Raw genomic sequence first — 18207 nt, 5'->3', positions numbered from 1 at the left:
CAGGAAGACTACAGATCAATCACTGGAGTTACGTTTTATATGCATGTGAATTTGGATCAAATGCATGTTTTTTTTTTTGTTTGTTTGTTTTTCTTATTGTTTAGATTTTTTTTTTTTTTTTAAACTCTACTATCAAAAAGTCATCAGTCTCGTCAGCCAATTGGCTGAAGGGTGAAGACACCTGGTGTGCCAAGAAAAGGAAATACTGAAGCAAAGTGTGTGCAATTACATTGAGTCCCTAGTACTGATTTAGGTGGTGATGGGCACTTTACTCTATCGTAAAGGCAGTTGGACATTTTAAATGTTATTTCTTGTCTTCCTTTGAAGGGAAGTGCATATTTAAGCCTTTGTTTTCAGCAGTAAATTAGGCAGCAGAGCACTGAGTAGGCAACTAGGACGACCACATCTAATACACTTGCAAGGAAAAAGCTGAAAATACAAGTAGTACAACTCTCCATTCATATTCACCATTAAGTGTTTGGCCTCGACTGAAACTATTCTTCTGTTTTCTTCCTCACACTTTAAAAGCTAAGAAAATTTTACAGTTGGGCAGAAACTTGACTGACGTGCGCACCGTTATCATTTGACTTTTTATTTTCTTTGATGTGAGCTGTTGCATGGTTCAACAATCAAAGAAAAAGGAGACCCCTGTATATAAGCAGGCCCTCTGTTTGTTAATATGATTGTTTTTCTGTCTCTGTCCAGTTTGGAGGCGGTCAATCGAAACCAGAGTTCACAGTGGATCTGAAGGGCGGCTCAGTGGACTGGGCTTCCAAAGACAAGTCCAGCAAGAAGCACGTTATAGAGGTGAGGGAGATCTTAAATAACATCCAGTCTTTTGCTTTTATCGCTTTTTATGAGGCGTCACTGTTTTTACATATCATTTTTTATTCAGAATCAAAATAAAATCTATTACCTGTAGACCAAAATCTCTTGTTCGCCTCTGTCATATTATACATCTGTGCAAACATTTTAAAGAACTTCAACTATTGAAAAAGCTACAGCGTTGAAATCGAAATTGTAATTTCTTTTAAACATGAGAAAGTTAGTAGCGTTATTTACAGATGAAATAAACACATTTTTTACTTTATGAACAAACGTTGAAAACATGAGAAAGGAACAAAAAGCCATCACAAACAAAAAAATCCAGCACTTACTCCTGAGCTTTTATTTCTGTTTATTGTATCAAAAAGCGATTGTGTATGTTGTTTAACATTAGTGCTTGGGTGTGCCATGTAAATGTGCAAGATTTGGCTATAATTTGTTTTATGATTTTCCTCTGCTGTCCCCAGTGAGTTGCTAAAGCATCTAAATACATAAATGACAAAACAAACACAGCCAGTTACTGAAACAGTAACATGTATGTTACTGCAGATTATGACGGCTTGCTTGATTGAAGTAAATGTTTCATATTCAGGTGGAGAAAGCATTGAGTGATGTTAATATTTCTCAGTTATGAAGTATAACAGGTTTTTCCTGGTTTAAGCTTCTCTGGTGGGTCTCACAATTTCTTATATGCAGGACATCCAGCAGTTATTGTAAAATGTTTAGAGAATAAACTATCGCTCTGGTGGATTCGGATGTTTTGTGATTTTAATCAGTAGTCAGTGCTGCACTCACAAACTCAAAATGTTTATGAGAAAAACGATTTGTGCCTCTCTGCAGCTGAAGACTCGTCAGGGAACAGACCTGCTGATCCAGTCAGAAAACGACAGCGTCGTCAACGATTGGTTCAAGGCGCTGCAGGACACCATCAGCAACCATGTGAGCAGCAACACCTTCACTCTGTCAATATAGTTTCCATCTGTTTCAAACAGAATAAAGTCCATTTTAAATCATCTGCAGTGAGATGATTTGTGGTTCAGCATGAAGGAATACGTCCGGGTTTGACATTGTGCGGGTGTCTGATAAGAGAAACAAAGAGGACTGCTGTGTCGCAGTTACCTTTTTGCTCTGAGCACAAACTAAACAGCAGCTGCTCATTTTTACCCACTGAGGGAAAACGTTAACCAACAATAGGCTTTATGGTCTGAATGAAACGCAATTTCACATTTATGGAAAACCTACAACCAGCAACTGTAATGGAAATAAACACTTCAAAGCTACATAAAAGCAGAGTAGCATGAAAATTAAACCGAGAAGATAGAGAGTTTATTGTTTTCTTTCCAGAGGCCAAAGAGCACCTTTTGAGACTTTTACAAGCGGTTGTATCTTATTTCCTTGTGCGTGTATTTTTTTTTCTGTGTGTATTAGGCCAGTGAGTCTGATGACCCCATAGAGGCGGACATGCCCGAGTCGCCTGGTGCGGAGAAACATGACAAAGAGAAAGACCGCAGAGACTCCAAGAAAGCCAAAGGTGTGCATGCTGTTAAATGGTGGGATTCATTCATTCAGGGTGTGATTCGAGAAATAAAACGTGACTAAAAATGACTGAAAGTAGCCACAAATCATCACATGCCAAATATTTACAGTAGCAGTAAATGACTAACGTGCATGACTCCTCTAACAAAGAGCAGAAGGGATACATGAGTGAAAGCACAAAGTACAACAACAAGCCTATTTGGTCAAAGGCCTCAGCAACCTCATCTGCCCTCCTTACCCTATAAAACAATAGCTTATCAGTTTCACTCCTCCAAAACATCATGGCGATCAGCGTGCTGAGACGAATGGTGGATAACACCGTCCTGTCTCGTGTCTCCTCCACAGCCATGAAGCCCTCAACCAGCATGGACTCCGCCGAGCACAAGAAGACCAGGCACAAGCTGAAGAAGCTCCTGACCGGCCGTCCCACCCTTCAGACCGTCAAGGACAAGGGATACATTAAAGGTGCCAAAGAAACAACAGCAACACTCGAAATGTTTTCGGTTTCATTTCTTCTGTGGAAAGTTGAAAAGATGTTACAAGCAGCAAAGGTTTGGAAATGTGATGACAGCAGTAAAGAAGCACACATCAGTGCTTTTTTTTTAACCACCGCTTGCCGTTTAAGGTTAGAGCCGTACATTTGGATGCATCACGTGAGCTTTGGTGTGTTTCTTGTTATTTATTTTACTTTTAAGACTTTTGGCTTAAGACATCAGAGTCCAGTTTTCACACATAAATCAGGAATTTATGATTCATTTTCGCCTTCTGTACCTTAAACTCTAATAAAAACTAAAAGCACTGAAGTACCAGAGGTCTAATGTTGAGATCTGAAAGCAAACTAGTGTGTTTGGTCTGTTTTATGACCGTTCTTTATTTTCTGTCTCCAGATCAGGTGTTTGGCTGTGCTCTTTCCAGTTTGTGTCAAAGGGAGAACACCACGGTGCCGAACTTTGTCAAAATGTGCATTGACAATGTGGAGAATAACGGTGAGTAACTTTGCTGTTAAGAGAAAATCATTCTACTCTCTGTTTTCTTCCCTGTCATAAAAGAAAGGTGAGGTTTACTGCCTACTGAAATAAGGTGCGACTGTGGTCTCCTTTTAGCTGATTGTGCTTTTCTGCTACTCAGACTTTAAGGTTAATTTACAGATACTGATAACCTGGTGTTGATCCCTGCAGGTCTGTCGGTAGACGGGCTGTACAGAGTTAGCGGGAACCTGGCAGTCATACAGAAACTCCGCTTTGCTGTCAATCACGGTAAGTGCCCTTTGAAACTGCCTCTGCCTTTAATTGCAGAGATACCACTGAAGTGAATAATGGAGTAAAAATGAAAAGTAAAGACGAAAAATATTCAAAACGTACTTTTTTGTAATAATAATCAGTTAAAGAGCTTTTAACACGATTTTAAAAACACAATTTGATGTGTGATACATCACCTATTTATGGCACAACACTTTACAAAGCATTAAATATTCTCACTTTTTAATGTAAATATTTCTTTAAAGTCATGTTAAATATTGTCAAAGTTCTACATTAGGAGTACAGGTAATCTGGTAATCCCTATGAGCCAAACGGAGCTCATTTTCACATTTTTTTTCAACCCTATGATTTTTATGGTGTTGATGTTCTAAGCACACAGCTCTCTAGAAGCTCCATTGACCTTTTGCTCAAACCAACCAGACAAAAGCTAAACAGAAAGGAAGAGAAAGCTAAAACTGCTTCATTCAGGTCATAGATGAGCATAATATTTTACATACAGTGTTATACAAGATATTTTGACTTGAATTCCTTTCTTTTATTCTCAATAAGATACTTAAGTGGTGTTCACATGTGTTTGTCACCAGATGAGAAGGTGAATCTGTCAGACGGGAAGTGGGAGGACATCCACGTGACCACAGGAGCCCTGAAGATGTTCTTCAGAGAGCTGCCGGAGCCCCTCTTCACCTACAGTCTCTTCCACGACTTTGTCAGCGCCATCAGTATGTGTCTCTGTATCTGTAAATAAATGCAGTGTCACTGTAGTATCCCTTAAGTGGAATCCTGTTAACTTTTTAAACAGCTGGTTCACAGCACCCAAACAGCAAAGACCCAAACTCAGTCAAGGACTACAGCTCCTGGGTTTTTATCCAGGGACTCATCTGTATTTACTGTAAGGGTCTGTAAAGACAGGCAGGGTCAGCTGCAGTCACCAAACCTCTCTCTGAAAACGCTTTAAAAATGAGTGTCAGTGAACCGAAGTGCACTTTTTCTCATCATTGTCTCACTGAAAGTAAAGATATGTTGGATTTTGTACTGGTGAGCTGGTGTAACTTTGTGATGGATCCAGACTTTGATGGATTTTGTCTTTTGTTCTGCAGAAATATCTGACCACAAGCATCGAGTTCAGTCGATCAAAGAGCTGGTCAGACAGCTGCCCAAACCCAACCACGACACCATGCAGGCTCTCTTCAAACACCTCAGGAAGTAAGAGCAGCACACCATGTTATTGATTTTTCCCTGATTGATTTTTCCCCTCCTAGGAAAACAAAAGTTAAATATTAAAAAAAATCATATTCAATCATAAGAGGGCTTCATTCTCAACATGAGCAAACTCAAAGGTGTTAAATAATGGAAGAAAATAAAAAAGATTGATCTACTTGATGACTGCTCAGTTAATTAACAAATGAGTACTGAGCACTCTTTGGCTTCCATATTACCTTGCACGGTAAATAACTGACAATGGGTTTATCTATTTTTTCCAGAGTGATTGACTACGGCGAGGAGAACCGTATGACGACCCAGAGCGTCGCCATCGTATTCGGCCCCACGCTGCTGCGGCCTGAAACGGAGACGCTGAACATGGCGGTCCACATGGTGTATCAGAACCAGATTGTAGAGCTTATACTGCTAGAGTATGAGAGCATTTTTGGAAGGTAGATGCCACAGGATGAGCTTCTCTCTCTTTTTTTTCTTCTTCTTTTCCTCTCCCAGTGCAGAGCTCTTCCTAACCTAGTGTGGCAGGCCTCGGGTCAACCCGGCCCAGCCTCGCCCTGCCCCGGTCTGGGCCAGCTTATCCTGAACTCTTACCAACCTGGCTTCTCTGGTTGCTGATTTCTCCGATCTTCAAAATCTTAGACCAACAAAGCCAACCGAAAATATACAATGAAAACATCCATAACTATCGACCAAAAAGTTTGGACTCTTTGCACTTTTCAGTCTCGTTTTCTCCCGCAGCTGTATTTGTGCCACTTTACTGCAAAGGTGGCGTCCTTCTGTCCTATCACTGGATTCCTAAAACTATTATTACTTACTAGGCCAAGCAAGCCTGAACTACTGCACAGACTGACTGAGGCCAAAGCAGCAGCAGCAGGTCCAGTAGGCTGTATTTACAGATGAGGCAGCAGTATTGGGGGCTTATGATGCTGGATGCAGCTTGTATGTACTGTACTGTAAATCTCATTACTTGTATAGTCACTCCTGTATGAACCACACTGAGGAACCAACAGAAGGAAACCAAACTGTGGACTCTTTACCCTCAGACAGAAAAGGTGAAACATGCTGACGCTGTAACAAGAAGAGGAGGGAAGAATATTTTTTGTTGTTGTTTTTTTTATTTTGTTTGTTTAGTTTTTCTTTTTTTACATTTAGTTTAAGTGGATCATTCCCCCTCTCTTTGAATCTGCTTCTCTGTATTTTCTTGCTGAGAAACAGGACCAAGGTCCTCTGAACACATAAAGGTTATCGCCTCCGGTATTGCATCTGCACGCCACCTTCTTAGTTTTTAGAATAAATCATCTAACAGTGGGCAGAACATCATCTTGGGGGGGACAAAACAAATTAACGATATTGTACAGTGTTTGTGCGTGTGCATGTGAATGGGGAGGGTGGATGGATTCATGAATGAATGAATTAAATAGCAATATATTGTAAAAATAGTAAATATAAGTACGCCTGGAGTATTAAAAATATATATGATGCAAGGGAGAAATCACTATTGTGTGATCATTGTGTAACCAACAGACCTGAGAAATAAAATTATGAACTGGGATGTGGAGGTTTACCTTTGAGTCAGTACTGTTGGCGTCTAACTGAATTAAAGATCTCAAATAAGAGATACTCTAAATCTTCGTTCTTTGTTGATTTTGCACTTGTTCATGCATTTTAGTCACCGCATCACAACACAGAGGGCTGGGTAGGACCATTTTTTTTAAAACTCAGCAGCAGATGGACATGGCAATTGTGACATCATCAGCTGGTTATTAAATACTCTAGCTGAGGATTTTCAGTATTGCTATTTTGCTGTTTGGATCTGTGAGTGAGAAACTGAAAACGGTGCATGCTCATAATCATCTACCTGTCGATTACAACCCCGATCCAGAAAGGCTGGAATGCTCTTTAAAATGGGAATAACAACAGGTCACATGTTTATAACTGTGTAGCATCCTAGCTTCTTTTAGTGATCGGCAAACATCTGGGAACTGGAGACCAGCTGACCTTTGAGAGAGGAATGGTGTCCTATTCTTGTCTGACAGTCCTCGGTCGCTGCGTCAAATATTTGGTTTCATGATGGTTTCAGATTTTGTTCAGCTGATGAAAGGTCTGGACTGCAGATACCCAGACTCCTCTATGTGAAGTCATGCTGTTGTAATAAAGGTGCAGTATGTGGTTTATCATTAACTTCATGAAGTATAAAAGCCTCTCCCTGAAAAAGACACCTAGATGAGAGCATATGTTTCTGTAAAATGTACAGCAGTGTTTGTGTCTCGCAAGATGTGTAAGCTGCCAATTCCATAGACACTAATATATGCACCCCATCCTCTCTTGGACCAAGAGCTGAGAACCCTCGTCCCTCATCTTCACTCAAGAAGGTGCAGCATCCATGAATTGTAAGAATTTGACATTTTGGCTTGTTTGGGGGTTTTGTTTTGTTTTTCTGACCACAGAACAGTTTTCTACTTTGTCACACATCCATTTCAAATGAGGAACAGTCCACGGAAGATAGCGGTGGGATCATATTCACATATGGCTTCTTTTTCTTCACGGTAAAGCTCGAAACTTCTTTTTTGGTGGCACAATGAACTGTCTTTACCCCTGTCCTCCCACTTCCCTCATAGTTTCTGGAGGATTTCCTGAAACGCACCGATTTCCATGACACACTCATGCTTGTTTTTATGTACTGGGGCTCGAGGGCCCAAAGATCCATTTTGCATCTCCTTGCTCACAGAGATTTCCCCAGATTCTCTGAATCTTTGGATGATATGTCGTATAGATGATGAGATGTTCAAACTCGCCACTTTTTTTTGTTGAGCATTATTCTGAAGCTTTTCCATAATTTGTAGATCCATTTTCGGTGGAATGATGGGTGTCTGCCCATCTGTACTTTTGAGAAACTTTCTTGCTCTTTTTAAGCCCAATCATGTTAGGGACTTGTTGCCAATTAACCTTGTGAATATTCTTCCAGCTGTTTCCTTTTTGGTTCTGATTACCTTTGTTAACACCATTCCAACTTTTTTGAGACGTTGCTGCAATCGAATTTAAAATGCGTTAACATTTTCTTTAGTCTTAAAATTGGAAATGTTCAAAGTTTAAACATTACAAGTCATTGCATTCAGCTCTTATTTACATTTCACACAAGATCCTTTTTTCTTTTTGGAATTGGGGTTGTACCAGTTAAGCCTGTCATGAGGCACAAATACCCGGCTTTATTGTCCTTTTTTACTCTAATGTAGACTAGAATTTGCAAAATAAATCACATGTTGCATTAAATAAGACTTAGAAATTTGAATAAAAGCCATACACTCATCAGGAAATTGTTTCCTGAGCACTCAGACCAATGAAGTCAAAGGGTTGTTTTCCCAGTAGGCTTCTATCCGATCAGCCTTTTGCTCTGCCCCCTGCAGGCCATTAGAAAAACTGCAGGGTTAAGACACTTCCACATCAGAGTCAGTTCTCAGACCCAGAAAGTTGATCATCTTTTATGAACAGTCTGTATTTATTATTTATATTTGATTCAATCTAATTTTCTGTGAAATTAGTTTTGTTCTCAGAAGGTCATATATTTTATTTATCATAGATTTTAATTCATCCACAGTGTCAAGAATGTGACATTTAAACTCACATTTTCTGCGTATAAAAACGTCAGAATAGGTATGGGCTCAAATTGTGGTCATAAATATTTTGTACTTCCAAATCAGTTTTGTATGTGTAAAAAGAATTTGTGTGTGCATGAAAAAGATTTGTATGTGTAATGTGTATGTGATTGGATTGTTAAATTTGTGATTGACATGACATTGGCCAATCAGATGAAAGGAAGAAAAATAGGGTCAAAATCCGTACTTGTAACTTGAAACTTGAGTGCAGAGTTTCACACATATTTTTTTGGCTAAGTCCACACACAAATCTTTTTTACGCACAGACAAATTCTTTTTACACATACAAAACTGATTTACAAATACAAAATATTTATGACCACAATTTGAGCCCATAAATAGGCCAGGGCAGGGCTGTTTACAGGAGAGATTTTGACTTTCTGTTGCAGCAAAACAATAGGTAACTAATGAGTTCAACAATGGCTGCTTTTTGATCATGGAGCCAGCAGGCAGTGCGCACAGTGGGGTTATAGAAGCGGAGCACTGTACTGCAACAAAGCCTTAATTAAGGTGATGAATCCCCCCCGTGAATTTCCTGCTAATGAGACACACCTGGTGGAGAGTAGTGAAGAGCCACAGACCTGCTTTATTTTCCTTTTTATTTCAAATAGTTTAGGTTGTCTTTTTTTTTTTTGCACTTCTGCAGGCTTCAGGATTTCATGCTGATTAGTTTTATAATTCAAAACCTCTGAATGACCGCAACCCTGAGGGGAATTATCCAGAGGTGTAGTCACACCTCCCATCGCAGGACTCACGGAAGCAGACACGTGTGAAATAACGTGGAGATCAGACAGATCCATGCAGCTCAGAAACTGTGACTCTGCCGATATGATGTGCAGGCTTGTACAGACATCCAGCTCACGACCTGCGAGAGCATTTCATGTCAGAAACTCCAGTGCTCAGACAGAACGCTTGGTAAGACGTTTTCCACAGAAAGTGAGCGGATATTTTTATATATGCTACTTTACTGTCAAGAGAAATGATTCCAGGAGTAGGTCATGTACAGTCTGTGTGCTACTCAGCAGGGAAATAAACATAAGAAGTTTTAATTAGAAATATATCAAGGTCATCGAGGCTGACACCTCTGCTTTGTAGTCACACATTGGATGATTTGTGTTCGCACTAATCAGTGTTTAAAAAATGATCAACATGCACACAGATGCAGACACTTGCCTACATATGCTATTCTGCATGCTTTTAAACCATTTAAAATTACAATTCATAGTTTTATATGTGAATTATATAATGTTAAATTACTATTAAACAAATGACTGACTAAAGTATTTTAGGCTTAATTTACTTCAACCATATTCCATATAAATCAGGTATCATACAAAAATAAAAATAGCTTCATGAATATGACTTTAAGGACTTAACAACATTACTTCAGTTATACTACACCAACATCTCTGATACATTAGCACTAAGAGAACACTGAATGATCTGGTGGTTTTTGTCCATAAAACTACTCGTCTAAGATTACCACAAAGTAAAAGATCTCTGCAACATTTTAGGCACTATTGCCCCGATCAAATCAGTGAGCTGAGATTTTCTATTCTAAACATGAACTACTGTTACAGCAACAGACACGGACTACTGCTGACCCACACAACAACTCAATGTCCACTATGTGAAGGAGCCAAACACATGCCTGCTCCTCTCGTTAACTGAGATAAACTGCTGGCACATTTGTTTTACATCTATACTGTCCAGCTCTTCTGGTGGACATACAGCAGCATTGTTTAATCTCATTTGAGTCATTGTTAACCTTACCCATCTTTTTAGTCTTCTGAGAACACTGAAGCTTCTTTCAGCCTCAGTACATGCATTTTATCCTCAGATTAAAATTATTATTATGTGCCTGATGTGCCTCACCTTTGACCCTGGCTCTTCCCCTCCGACTGCACTAGGACATATTGCTACCTGATAAAATAACACATTGATTCGTGCCATATAAAAAGTGAGACATGTCAATTCAGATTCTTTGTCAAATATACACGAATGAATCAATTTACACCAGCAGCCTAACAATTGTTATGATGATAAATACTAGTTAATCTATAGCACCAAATCATCAGCCAGTCACCTGTGACCTTGCCTCCTCACCTCTGAGCTACAACATGGCAGAGCTGACAAATAGGACATACATGACAATAAGAATAAAATGTGCAGCTGCTTCAGTGTTTCTGTCAATTTGTGCAGATCTTGACTCATCAGTAATGTTTGTAGGGTGAGTGCATTTTTAAAACAATTTGTGCAAACTGCACTACAAGGTGGATATTTGCAAAATCATGACTACCTCATTATATTTTGTCTCAAAAATCAACCCTATGAATATGTCAGTGCCATTAGGATGAAATTATTGTGTCACCAACATTTTAACGTTAGACATATAATTTTAACAGCCTCTGTAAACTAATATCCTGGCTTGCTCGAGGCTGCCGTTTTCTCTGACAGTTTCAATCAAAATTAGAAATGCTACTCTGGGACTGAGAGAACTAATAGTGCTGCATGTTGTGCAGTTAGTTTACAAAACACGTTATTCATGGTTGCATACAGTTTTAGACTGATGTGGGCCAAAGCCTGTTACGTTATTAAGACGGACACATTTTATGAGTGAACTTGGTTTTAAGTGACTTACAGGTTTCTTTGAAAAATACTTTCTTATATCCAGGTTCTTCCTTGTTGCTGCCATCCTCCTCTCCTCCTTGCATGTCCTTGCATCGCAGGCTTGCCGCTGCTAAAACTAAACAGAGGTAGGTCACATGAGGTAGGACTCCAGTAGAGAACGTAATTTAACTCTTTCTGCACCGCTGGGTGAATGAGACGTTGACAGATCGTTTTTTTTCTTTCTATCGGGTTTGTTTTTCTTTACTCGAAGAGATCAAATTATTGGTGGGGACAATTCAATAATCGTTGGATATTGGTGGGGACATGTCCCTTCCGTCCATGCCAAATCTACGCCCTTGTGTATGCACATAGTTCTTCAGAATTTTGAATTCTCTATAATTGCTCTTATCTCAAGCCCCACATTAATACACCTTCATTCTTCCAGGAAAACAGTTTAGCTGAGCTTGCATTCTTTCTCTTTCTAAAGACTGTCCTACTTTAAATTGCTTCAGTTACACATTCATACCCATGAGATGAGGTTAAAGCTGTATTCACCAATTCAATAAAAACAGCTTTTTTAAAAGATGACATTGACTCAAATTATGTCACAGATTTAAAAAAAAAAAATCGCCCATGTCCATCTTAGCTGTGAAAATCCACTGGTTTGAGACCAGAAGACACAAAATCAACCTCAGGGGTCACAAAGCTGGTGTATTTAATGCAGCCTTGCAGTACATTGGAGGGTTTGCGTCAGGAAGGGCATCCCGTGTAAAAAATATGTCAAATCAACATGCAGATCCATCCACTGTGGTCAAATAAGGGTCGAACTTAAAGTACCACAGTCAAGATATATAGGTGTCACGGCGGGGTGCGCCGGTGTGTTTTTTGAAACAGGACCCGAAAGCAGATGTGGACGAGGAGTTGCAGGTTTAAACAGAAAGCGATCCTTTATTTGGATGATAGCAGTAGTTAAACATGGAACCCTAAGCAAACTAAAAAACACTAAGAAACAAATACTATGAAGTTCTATGACTATAACAATGACAATAACTAAGACAATGGTGGAGATAACAGACGACCTGACAACGACATTCAGAAAACAGAGGACTTAAATACACACATGAGGTGATCAGAGGAAGTGGAGACACATGAGAACACAGCTGACTCAAATGAAACATAATGACAATACAGGGGAGAGTAACACTAACTACAATGAACAAAGAACACCAGACTCTTACAAAGTAAAACAGGAAACACGGAGACATAGACATGGAGATAAAACATGACATGAACTTAACATAACTACATAGACATGAAACATAGACGCAGGAACCAGGGAGACTGGGGACAAGGGCAGATGACAGTAATAACTAAGAAATAAGGTCTGAACAGCAACCTAGAAATTAACTAGATTGAAAATGAATACAAAAATACATAAAACTCAAACACTGGGTCACATGACCCAGTACCGTGACAACAGGGTTTTCCAAATTTAGCAGTTTCCTCCTCCTTATCTCTTGTACAGAGAGTAAAATAGTTTAAAGCAATCTTATGATTTTTGGTTGTGTGCGGTAAATAATTGATCTGCTTTTAAGGCAAAAATATGATATAAAATAATCTCACAAGGCTGACTCCCAGTCTGGTTGGAGTATAATATAAAGGCTGTAACTGCAAACACATCTTCATCAGGTATTTAAGCCACATATATTTGACTGAGACTGAACGATCGAGGACAGGTTTCTTTGAGTATTGGTGGATTATTGTAGTTGACTTTGTCCTGATGTGGAAGCGGAGAGTTTCGTGCTCTTCAGTTGGACTTTTGTGGCCCCTCTGAGGATTTTAACACTGACCTTGCAGTCTGTCCTCTCAATTATAATCAGCTAAAATTAGAAAGTTAACATCAATACTCTTAACTCCAGCCTTACAGAGTAAGAAGATTTCTCTGTTATCTTTGAAATTACACAGTGGTGGCTGTTGCTGCTGAGCTCCACAGTGAGGCTACGCCTCAGGCCCCGTGTCAGGCTCCATCAGTGGGGACCATCATTAGCTGTATCCCTGAGGAGCTGTTTCTGCTCCACTTCACCCTCAGCCCTTTGTGGCCTGTGCTGATAAGGCCAAGCTAATATCTGCTCAGTCACTGGCTGCATGGGAAATGATAAACATAGACTGAGCTGCTGTCCACTCCACCGGGACAATAAAAACTCAAAGTCTAACACCTAAAGTGCACTTTTAGCTTTATATGTGGTTTTTAACTTACACTGAAATATTTCATTTGGTACCTTTGATTATCTTCACTTTGACAAATTCATTTTCACTTCATTTGAAACTGCTCTACATGCATCTCTGAACCCTTGAATTTTGCTCAGGAAGCAAAGTGATGATAAACAATTTAGAAAAAAAGCAGCGCAGGTGCTCCTGATTATGCTCTGATGTGCTGCCACTGCAGGCACAGAACCAATGATCAGCCGTCATGACACAAGAACGCAGAAGATGTTGAAGGTGAAGTCTAACAAATTAAGTCAGGTATGGTAAATGCAGTCTATTTACACCTACAGGCCAGTGGACACTCTTTCAATGATGAGGATGCACACATCCTGGACAGGGAGGAACGCTGGTTTGAGCGCGGAGTCAAGGAGGCCATTTACGTGAAAAGGGAAAGGCCATCTCTGAATCGAGGAGGGGGCCTGAGGGTACATCTGTCACCATCTTACAATGCTGCAATTGCAGCCATTCCCCAACTCTCTGTAAATGGTACTCATGGCCATTGATCAGTGGTTGGTGATCAATGGTCATGAGAATTTGCATAATTACGATGAAAGAACTGACCTCCCAGTCTCACGTCTCTGTCAGAATCTTAGAGCCTTAAATCTCCAGTCAAACTGATGCATTTACTCTCCCTAAAGCAAAATCTCTCTCTGCCCCGCTGTATTATAGCCTTCACCCTTTCCCTCAGTCTAAAGTCACAGGTCCTACAGTGGATGTTTTTTGGCAGTTGCTGGGATTCATAATTTTTTCCCTTTGGTCGTAACCCAGAGGTCATGACCGCGTCCGAGGGTAGGAATCAGATCAACTGGCTCAGGCTGGTAATGCTACCCCTCATCATCGCAGATGCTCTCGTCTCCGCTTCATTCATGAACAGGATCGCAAGATGCAGCTCTTTCACTTAGGCCAGCATTTGTCTCCCCACAGACACTTAAATTTAATAGCTCTGTATTTTTTTATTAAGACTTATGACTATCTGCTACATTAATTAAAAGCAGTATAACATTAATTTACATCTCATTAAACAGCTGAGTGACAGCTAGCCTCACAGGATGAAGAGATGCCGTCTGCTGACGACGGATAGCAAGGATAGAGAGTTTAAACGTGTACATGGCAGGCTGACACAGTTTTTATCTCTCATGCTTATGTATGTGTGGGACCACCTCTGAGGAACTCCCCTTCCTTCTACAGACATGCAAATGTAGACAAACCTACCTCTGTGTCTCCTGCTACTGGTTCTGCATGGTAATTGCATTCTTGCTGGTTATTTAAAAACACACGCACACTGGTTGACAGGGTTCTCCTCAGACTCCTGATTTTTGTTGCAAACTAAGACTGCACGTTTACTCTGAGGCTCTGCTGAATGGAAACCAGAGAGCGAAGAAGACGAGCAGACTTCAGTGCAGCTACCTCACAGCGTGCAGTATTGAATTTTACTCAAAGTCATTTGAACCTGTTAAATGTGTGTGTATGCTTTATAGGAAACGAGTTTAACTCAAAGACTTACCAATTGCTTTCCTTGGCACAGTAAAAACTTTTACAGACATCAACACTTACATGAATTTAAACGTGCAGAGGATACGAGCTTCCTGTGTTTTAAAGTTCCTGTCAAGATTTTTATAAACTCCTTTTTTTAATGATAGTCTGTGGGGATGAAGTGGGTTTAAGACTGCTACAGTGTTGCAGTTTTAAACTTAAACAGACAGGCTGTAAACCTTGTCTACTGTGTTATTTGGTTACTTCTATAGTGGTGCCACTGCTACAGTTTCTATTGCACAAATATGTTATTTGCTAAGTATTTAGTAACAAAAAAACCAAAACAGAGCATTATAATCAGCCGCATATCCAGCAAGTCTCTGCAGCATGAATTCTAAATGTTTTGTCTTTGTGTCCATGTGGTACATAGACTACAGTCAATCAATAGATCAGTTACAGATACTCCTGATTATTGCATAAAGCACCTGTTCACAGAATCAGTTTGGGCAAATGATGTCAGGGACATGATTGTAGATTAGAATGGGCTACAAGACCCTCAGCAAGAAGCTTTGTGTTGGTGTGCTTATTCAGGGATAAAAGAAGTATAAAATGACCGTCAGCCGCCCTCAGTCTGGAGCTCTGTGCAGGATCTTGCCTCATGGGGTGAAGATGGTCATCAGAAAGGTGGAGAATCAGTCCAAAACTACACAGGGGGCGCTAGTTAATGACCTGAAGGCAGTTAGGACTACAGTCACCAAGAACACCACTGGTAACACACTGTGCTGTAATGGATTGAAACCTTGCAGCGCCCACCAGGTCACCCTGCTCAAGACAGCACACGCACAGGCCTGTCTTAAGTTTGCCAGTGAATATCTAAAGTGAGAGAGGGCTTGGGACAAAGTGCTGAAACCAAAATCAAACCCTAGAGCTTGGATCAGCATTTAGGGGTCAGTGGACAGAGCCAGGTACTGTAAAATATTAGACGATAACCTCCTTCTCTCACCCAGAACATTGAAGACGGGTTGTGGATGGCTCTTCCACCATGACAATGACCCAAAACATATCGCCAAGGCAACAAAGGAGACTCTAAAGAGAAAAAAAATTAAGGTCATGGAGCCGCCTAGCCAGTCTCCAGACCTCAATCCTGTAGAAAATCTGCACCTATCTCCTAAAAATCAAGTGGATACTATTTCGGAAATAGATCCTTTTGGCAAGAGGCAAATCTCTGTTCTTTTTTTCTTATTTTTGTGCTTTATTTCTATGTATAATCACAATGTTCTCATTCTATTGTGACCACAATTTGTGTAAAGCGAATAAATATATATTTTTTTAAAAAGAAAACACATTAAAGTAGCCTAGGTAGTCTCCAGACCTCAATCCTGTATGAAATCTGTGGATGGAGTTGAAGTTTTGAGTTGCCAAGCAGCGGCCAAGAAACCTAAAGGATTTAGAGAGTTTCTGTAAAGATGAGTGGGCCAGAATCCCTCCTGAGATGTGTGTAAACCTGGTGACCAACTACATGAAACTTCTTACTGCTATGCTCGCCAACAGGAGTTTCGCCACCAAGCACTAAGTCATGTTTTGATCGGGAATACTTGTTTCTCTCAGTTACATTCAAATCAGTTTAAAACTTTTATGTATATCTAAACTCTATTCACAGTATGATGCACTGATACACTAAACTTCAATAACTTATTTCTCTACTATTCTACTTCTACTCTAACCTTCTGAGCATCACTCAGCTCATATTATGAGCTATCACTTTCTAGCCTTAAAAAGTTACAGTAAGGGTATGGACATTCTGACATTCTTTGTACTGTTGGGATGTCTGTCTGTCTGTTTAGGCCATTTCTTCTTCCCCTTTGCTTTGTTCATCTGTAAGACTTCCTTATAACCCAGGTCTAACACAAAATTTCTCCACACTGCCCACATATGTGTCGCTGATACTGTATTATACTGATAGTACCCGTCGTGCTATGAAATGTATAAAATGGAACATAAGTTTTCCCCTCTTATCGTAACCACTTAGTTAAACTGCTGGAACCTGATTAGACCTTGGGGAAAAGAAGACTTGTTTTGGAAATAGTCAGATTTGGTATGGAAAGCACTGATAACGTATGGGAATGTGAAGCTCTGTGTTGGTGCAGCTAAACATGTTTACTCGAACAACAGGAAAAACAGTCACAACTGCTTCTGGTGTTAAAGCTCTGGGCTGGTTTTTGTCTCCTCATAAGGCTTTGGGTTTCACTGGTTGCTCCAAACTGTGAGATCTCTATTAAGATAGACCTGAGTGACAAGAGCTCCAGGTAGCTAACAATCTCTCTGTATCCCCCGCTGGTTGGCAGTGATGGTGTGGTGTAAGCCACTCACTAGTGACAGGGGGACAGAAAAAAAAGCTAACCAGCAGGATAAAAATCTGCAGGGAAGCTGCTCAGCCTTTTGAAACGTTGCTCTGAATTTCCACTATATTTTTATCCAAGACAGCCCTGAAGAGTCACTCCTTATCTGTCAGAATGAGCTGGAAACTGTCAAAATATATTTCACACACCCAGATTTTTCTCCCTGTATCTGCTCTTCTTTAGCAGAAAGGCCCAAAATGTTGATGAGTGAGATGGCGCGCTGCTCGGAGGCGATATCTTTTGCTACCTTCAAACAGAAATCATGGAGCTATATTTCCCAAGTGAGAAATGACATCCAGGCAGTTTAGGTTGTGCGAGCAGAGATTCTGATGAAGTGGGATGTCTGAAAGTTGAAATGATGGATACCTTTTGTCCAAGTTGGAATAAAGGACCAAGATAACTTAAGACACTAAAACATTTCAAAACACAGCACATTTCATAAAATCTGTGAACTTTCAGGAAAGCCGTAATAAATAAAGTGAACAATAAGGTCATTTTCCCAAAGACTTCCTTGCAATTGGACTTACTTTTTAAAGCACAGTAGTTGCCCCCTGCAGTTCATGCAGAAAGAGCCTGCTACAAAGGTCACTTGAAAAAACCAAGTTGATGAGTCTAGCAAGTAGCTAAAGAGATGCACATGCGGATGAGACACTGGGAATTTCCTGGAAACCATGGAGATGGTTGTGCAGATGAACTAAAAACAAAAAAACAAAACGGTAGAGTCACAGTTTGGGGTATATTACATTAAAGCACGGATCCATTTTGCCCCGTATCAATAGTTCAGGCAGGTATAGGTGGTGTAATGGTGTGGTTGGTATTTTCTTGGCACACTTTAAGCCCCTTAGTACCGTCTAAACTTTGTTTTGAAATCGCCACAGCCCACCTGAGTATTGTTGCTGACCACGTCCATCCTTTTGTGGACACAGTGTCCCCATTTTTGACGGCTGCTTGCAGCAGGATGACACGCTCAAA

General features: G+C 40.2%; 1 protein-coding gene across 6 annotated transcripts in view; it reads left to right on the top strand.

Moving 5' to 3' along the window:
- Positions 1-6451, top strand: part of LOC309693459 (rho GTPase-activating protein 12-like) — a 60473-nt gene extending 54022 nt beyond the window's left edge. For all 6 annotated transcript variants that reach the window (XM_082512670.1, XM_082512669.1, XM_082512673.1 and 3 more), the window contains 9 exons: positions 706-807; positions 1666-1764; positions 2254-2356; positions 2707-2826; positions 3249-3347; positions 3540-3617; positions 4205-4339; positions 4718-4823; positions 5102-6451. In XM_082512670.1, the coding sequence (XP_082368796.1) occupies positions 706-807; positions 1666-1764; positions 2254-2356; positions 2707-2826; positions 3249-3347; positions 3540-3617; positions 4205-4339; positions 4718-4823; positions 5102-5276 (1017 nt within the window). In that variant the 3' untranslated portion in view covers positions 5277-6451. The remainder of the gene's footprint in view (positions 1-705; positions 808-1665; positions 1765-2253; positions 2357-2706; positions 2827-3248; positions 3348-3539; positions 3618-4204; positions 4340-4717; positions 4824-5101) is intronic.
- The last annotated feature ends 11756 nt before the right edge of the window (positions 6452-18207 follow it).

The sequence above is a fragment of the Aulonocara stuartgranti genome (assembly GCF_965226115.1).
Source record: "Aulonocara stuartgranti genome assembly, chromosome: 18".
Taxonomy (NCBI): Eukaryota; Metazoa; Chordata; class Actinopteri; order Cichliformes; family Cichlidae; genus Aulonocara; species Aulonocara stuartgranti.
The sequence above is the reverse complement of the archived record's forward strand: the minus strand, read 5'-3'. Positions and strand labels throughout refer to the sequence as shown.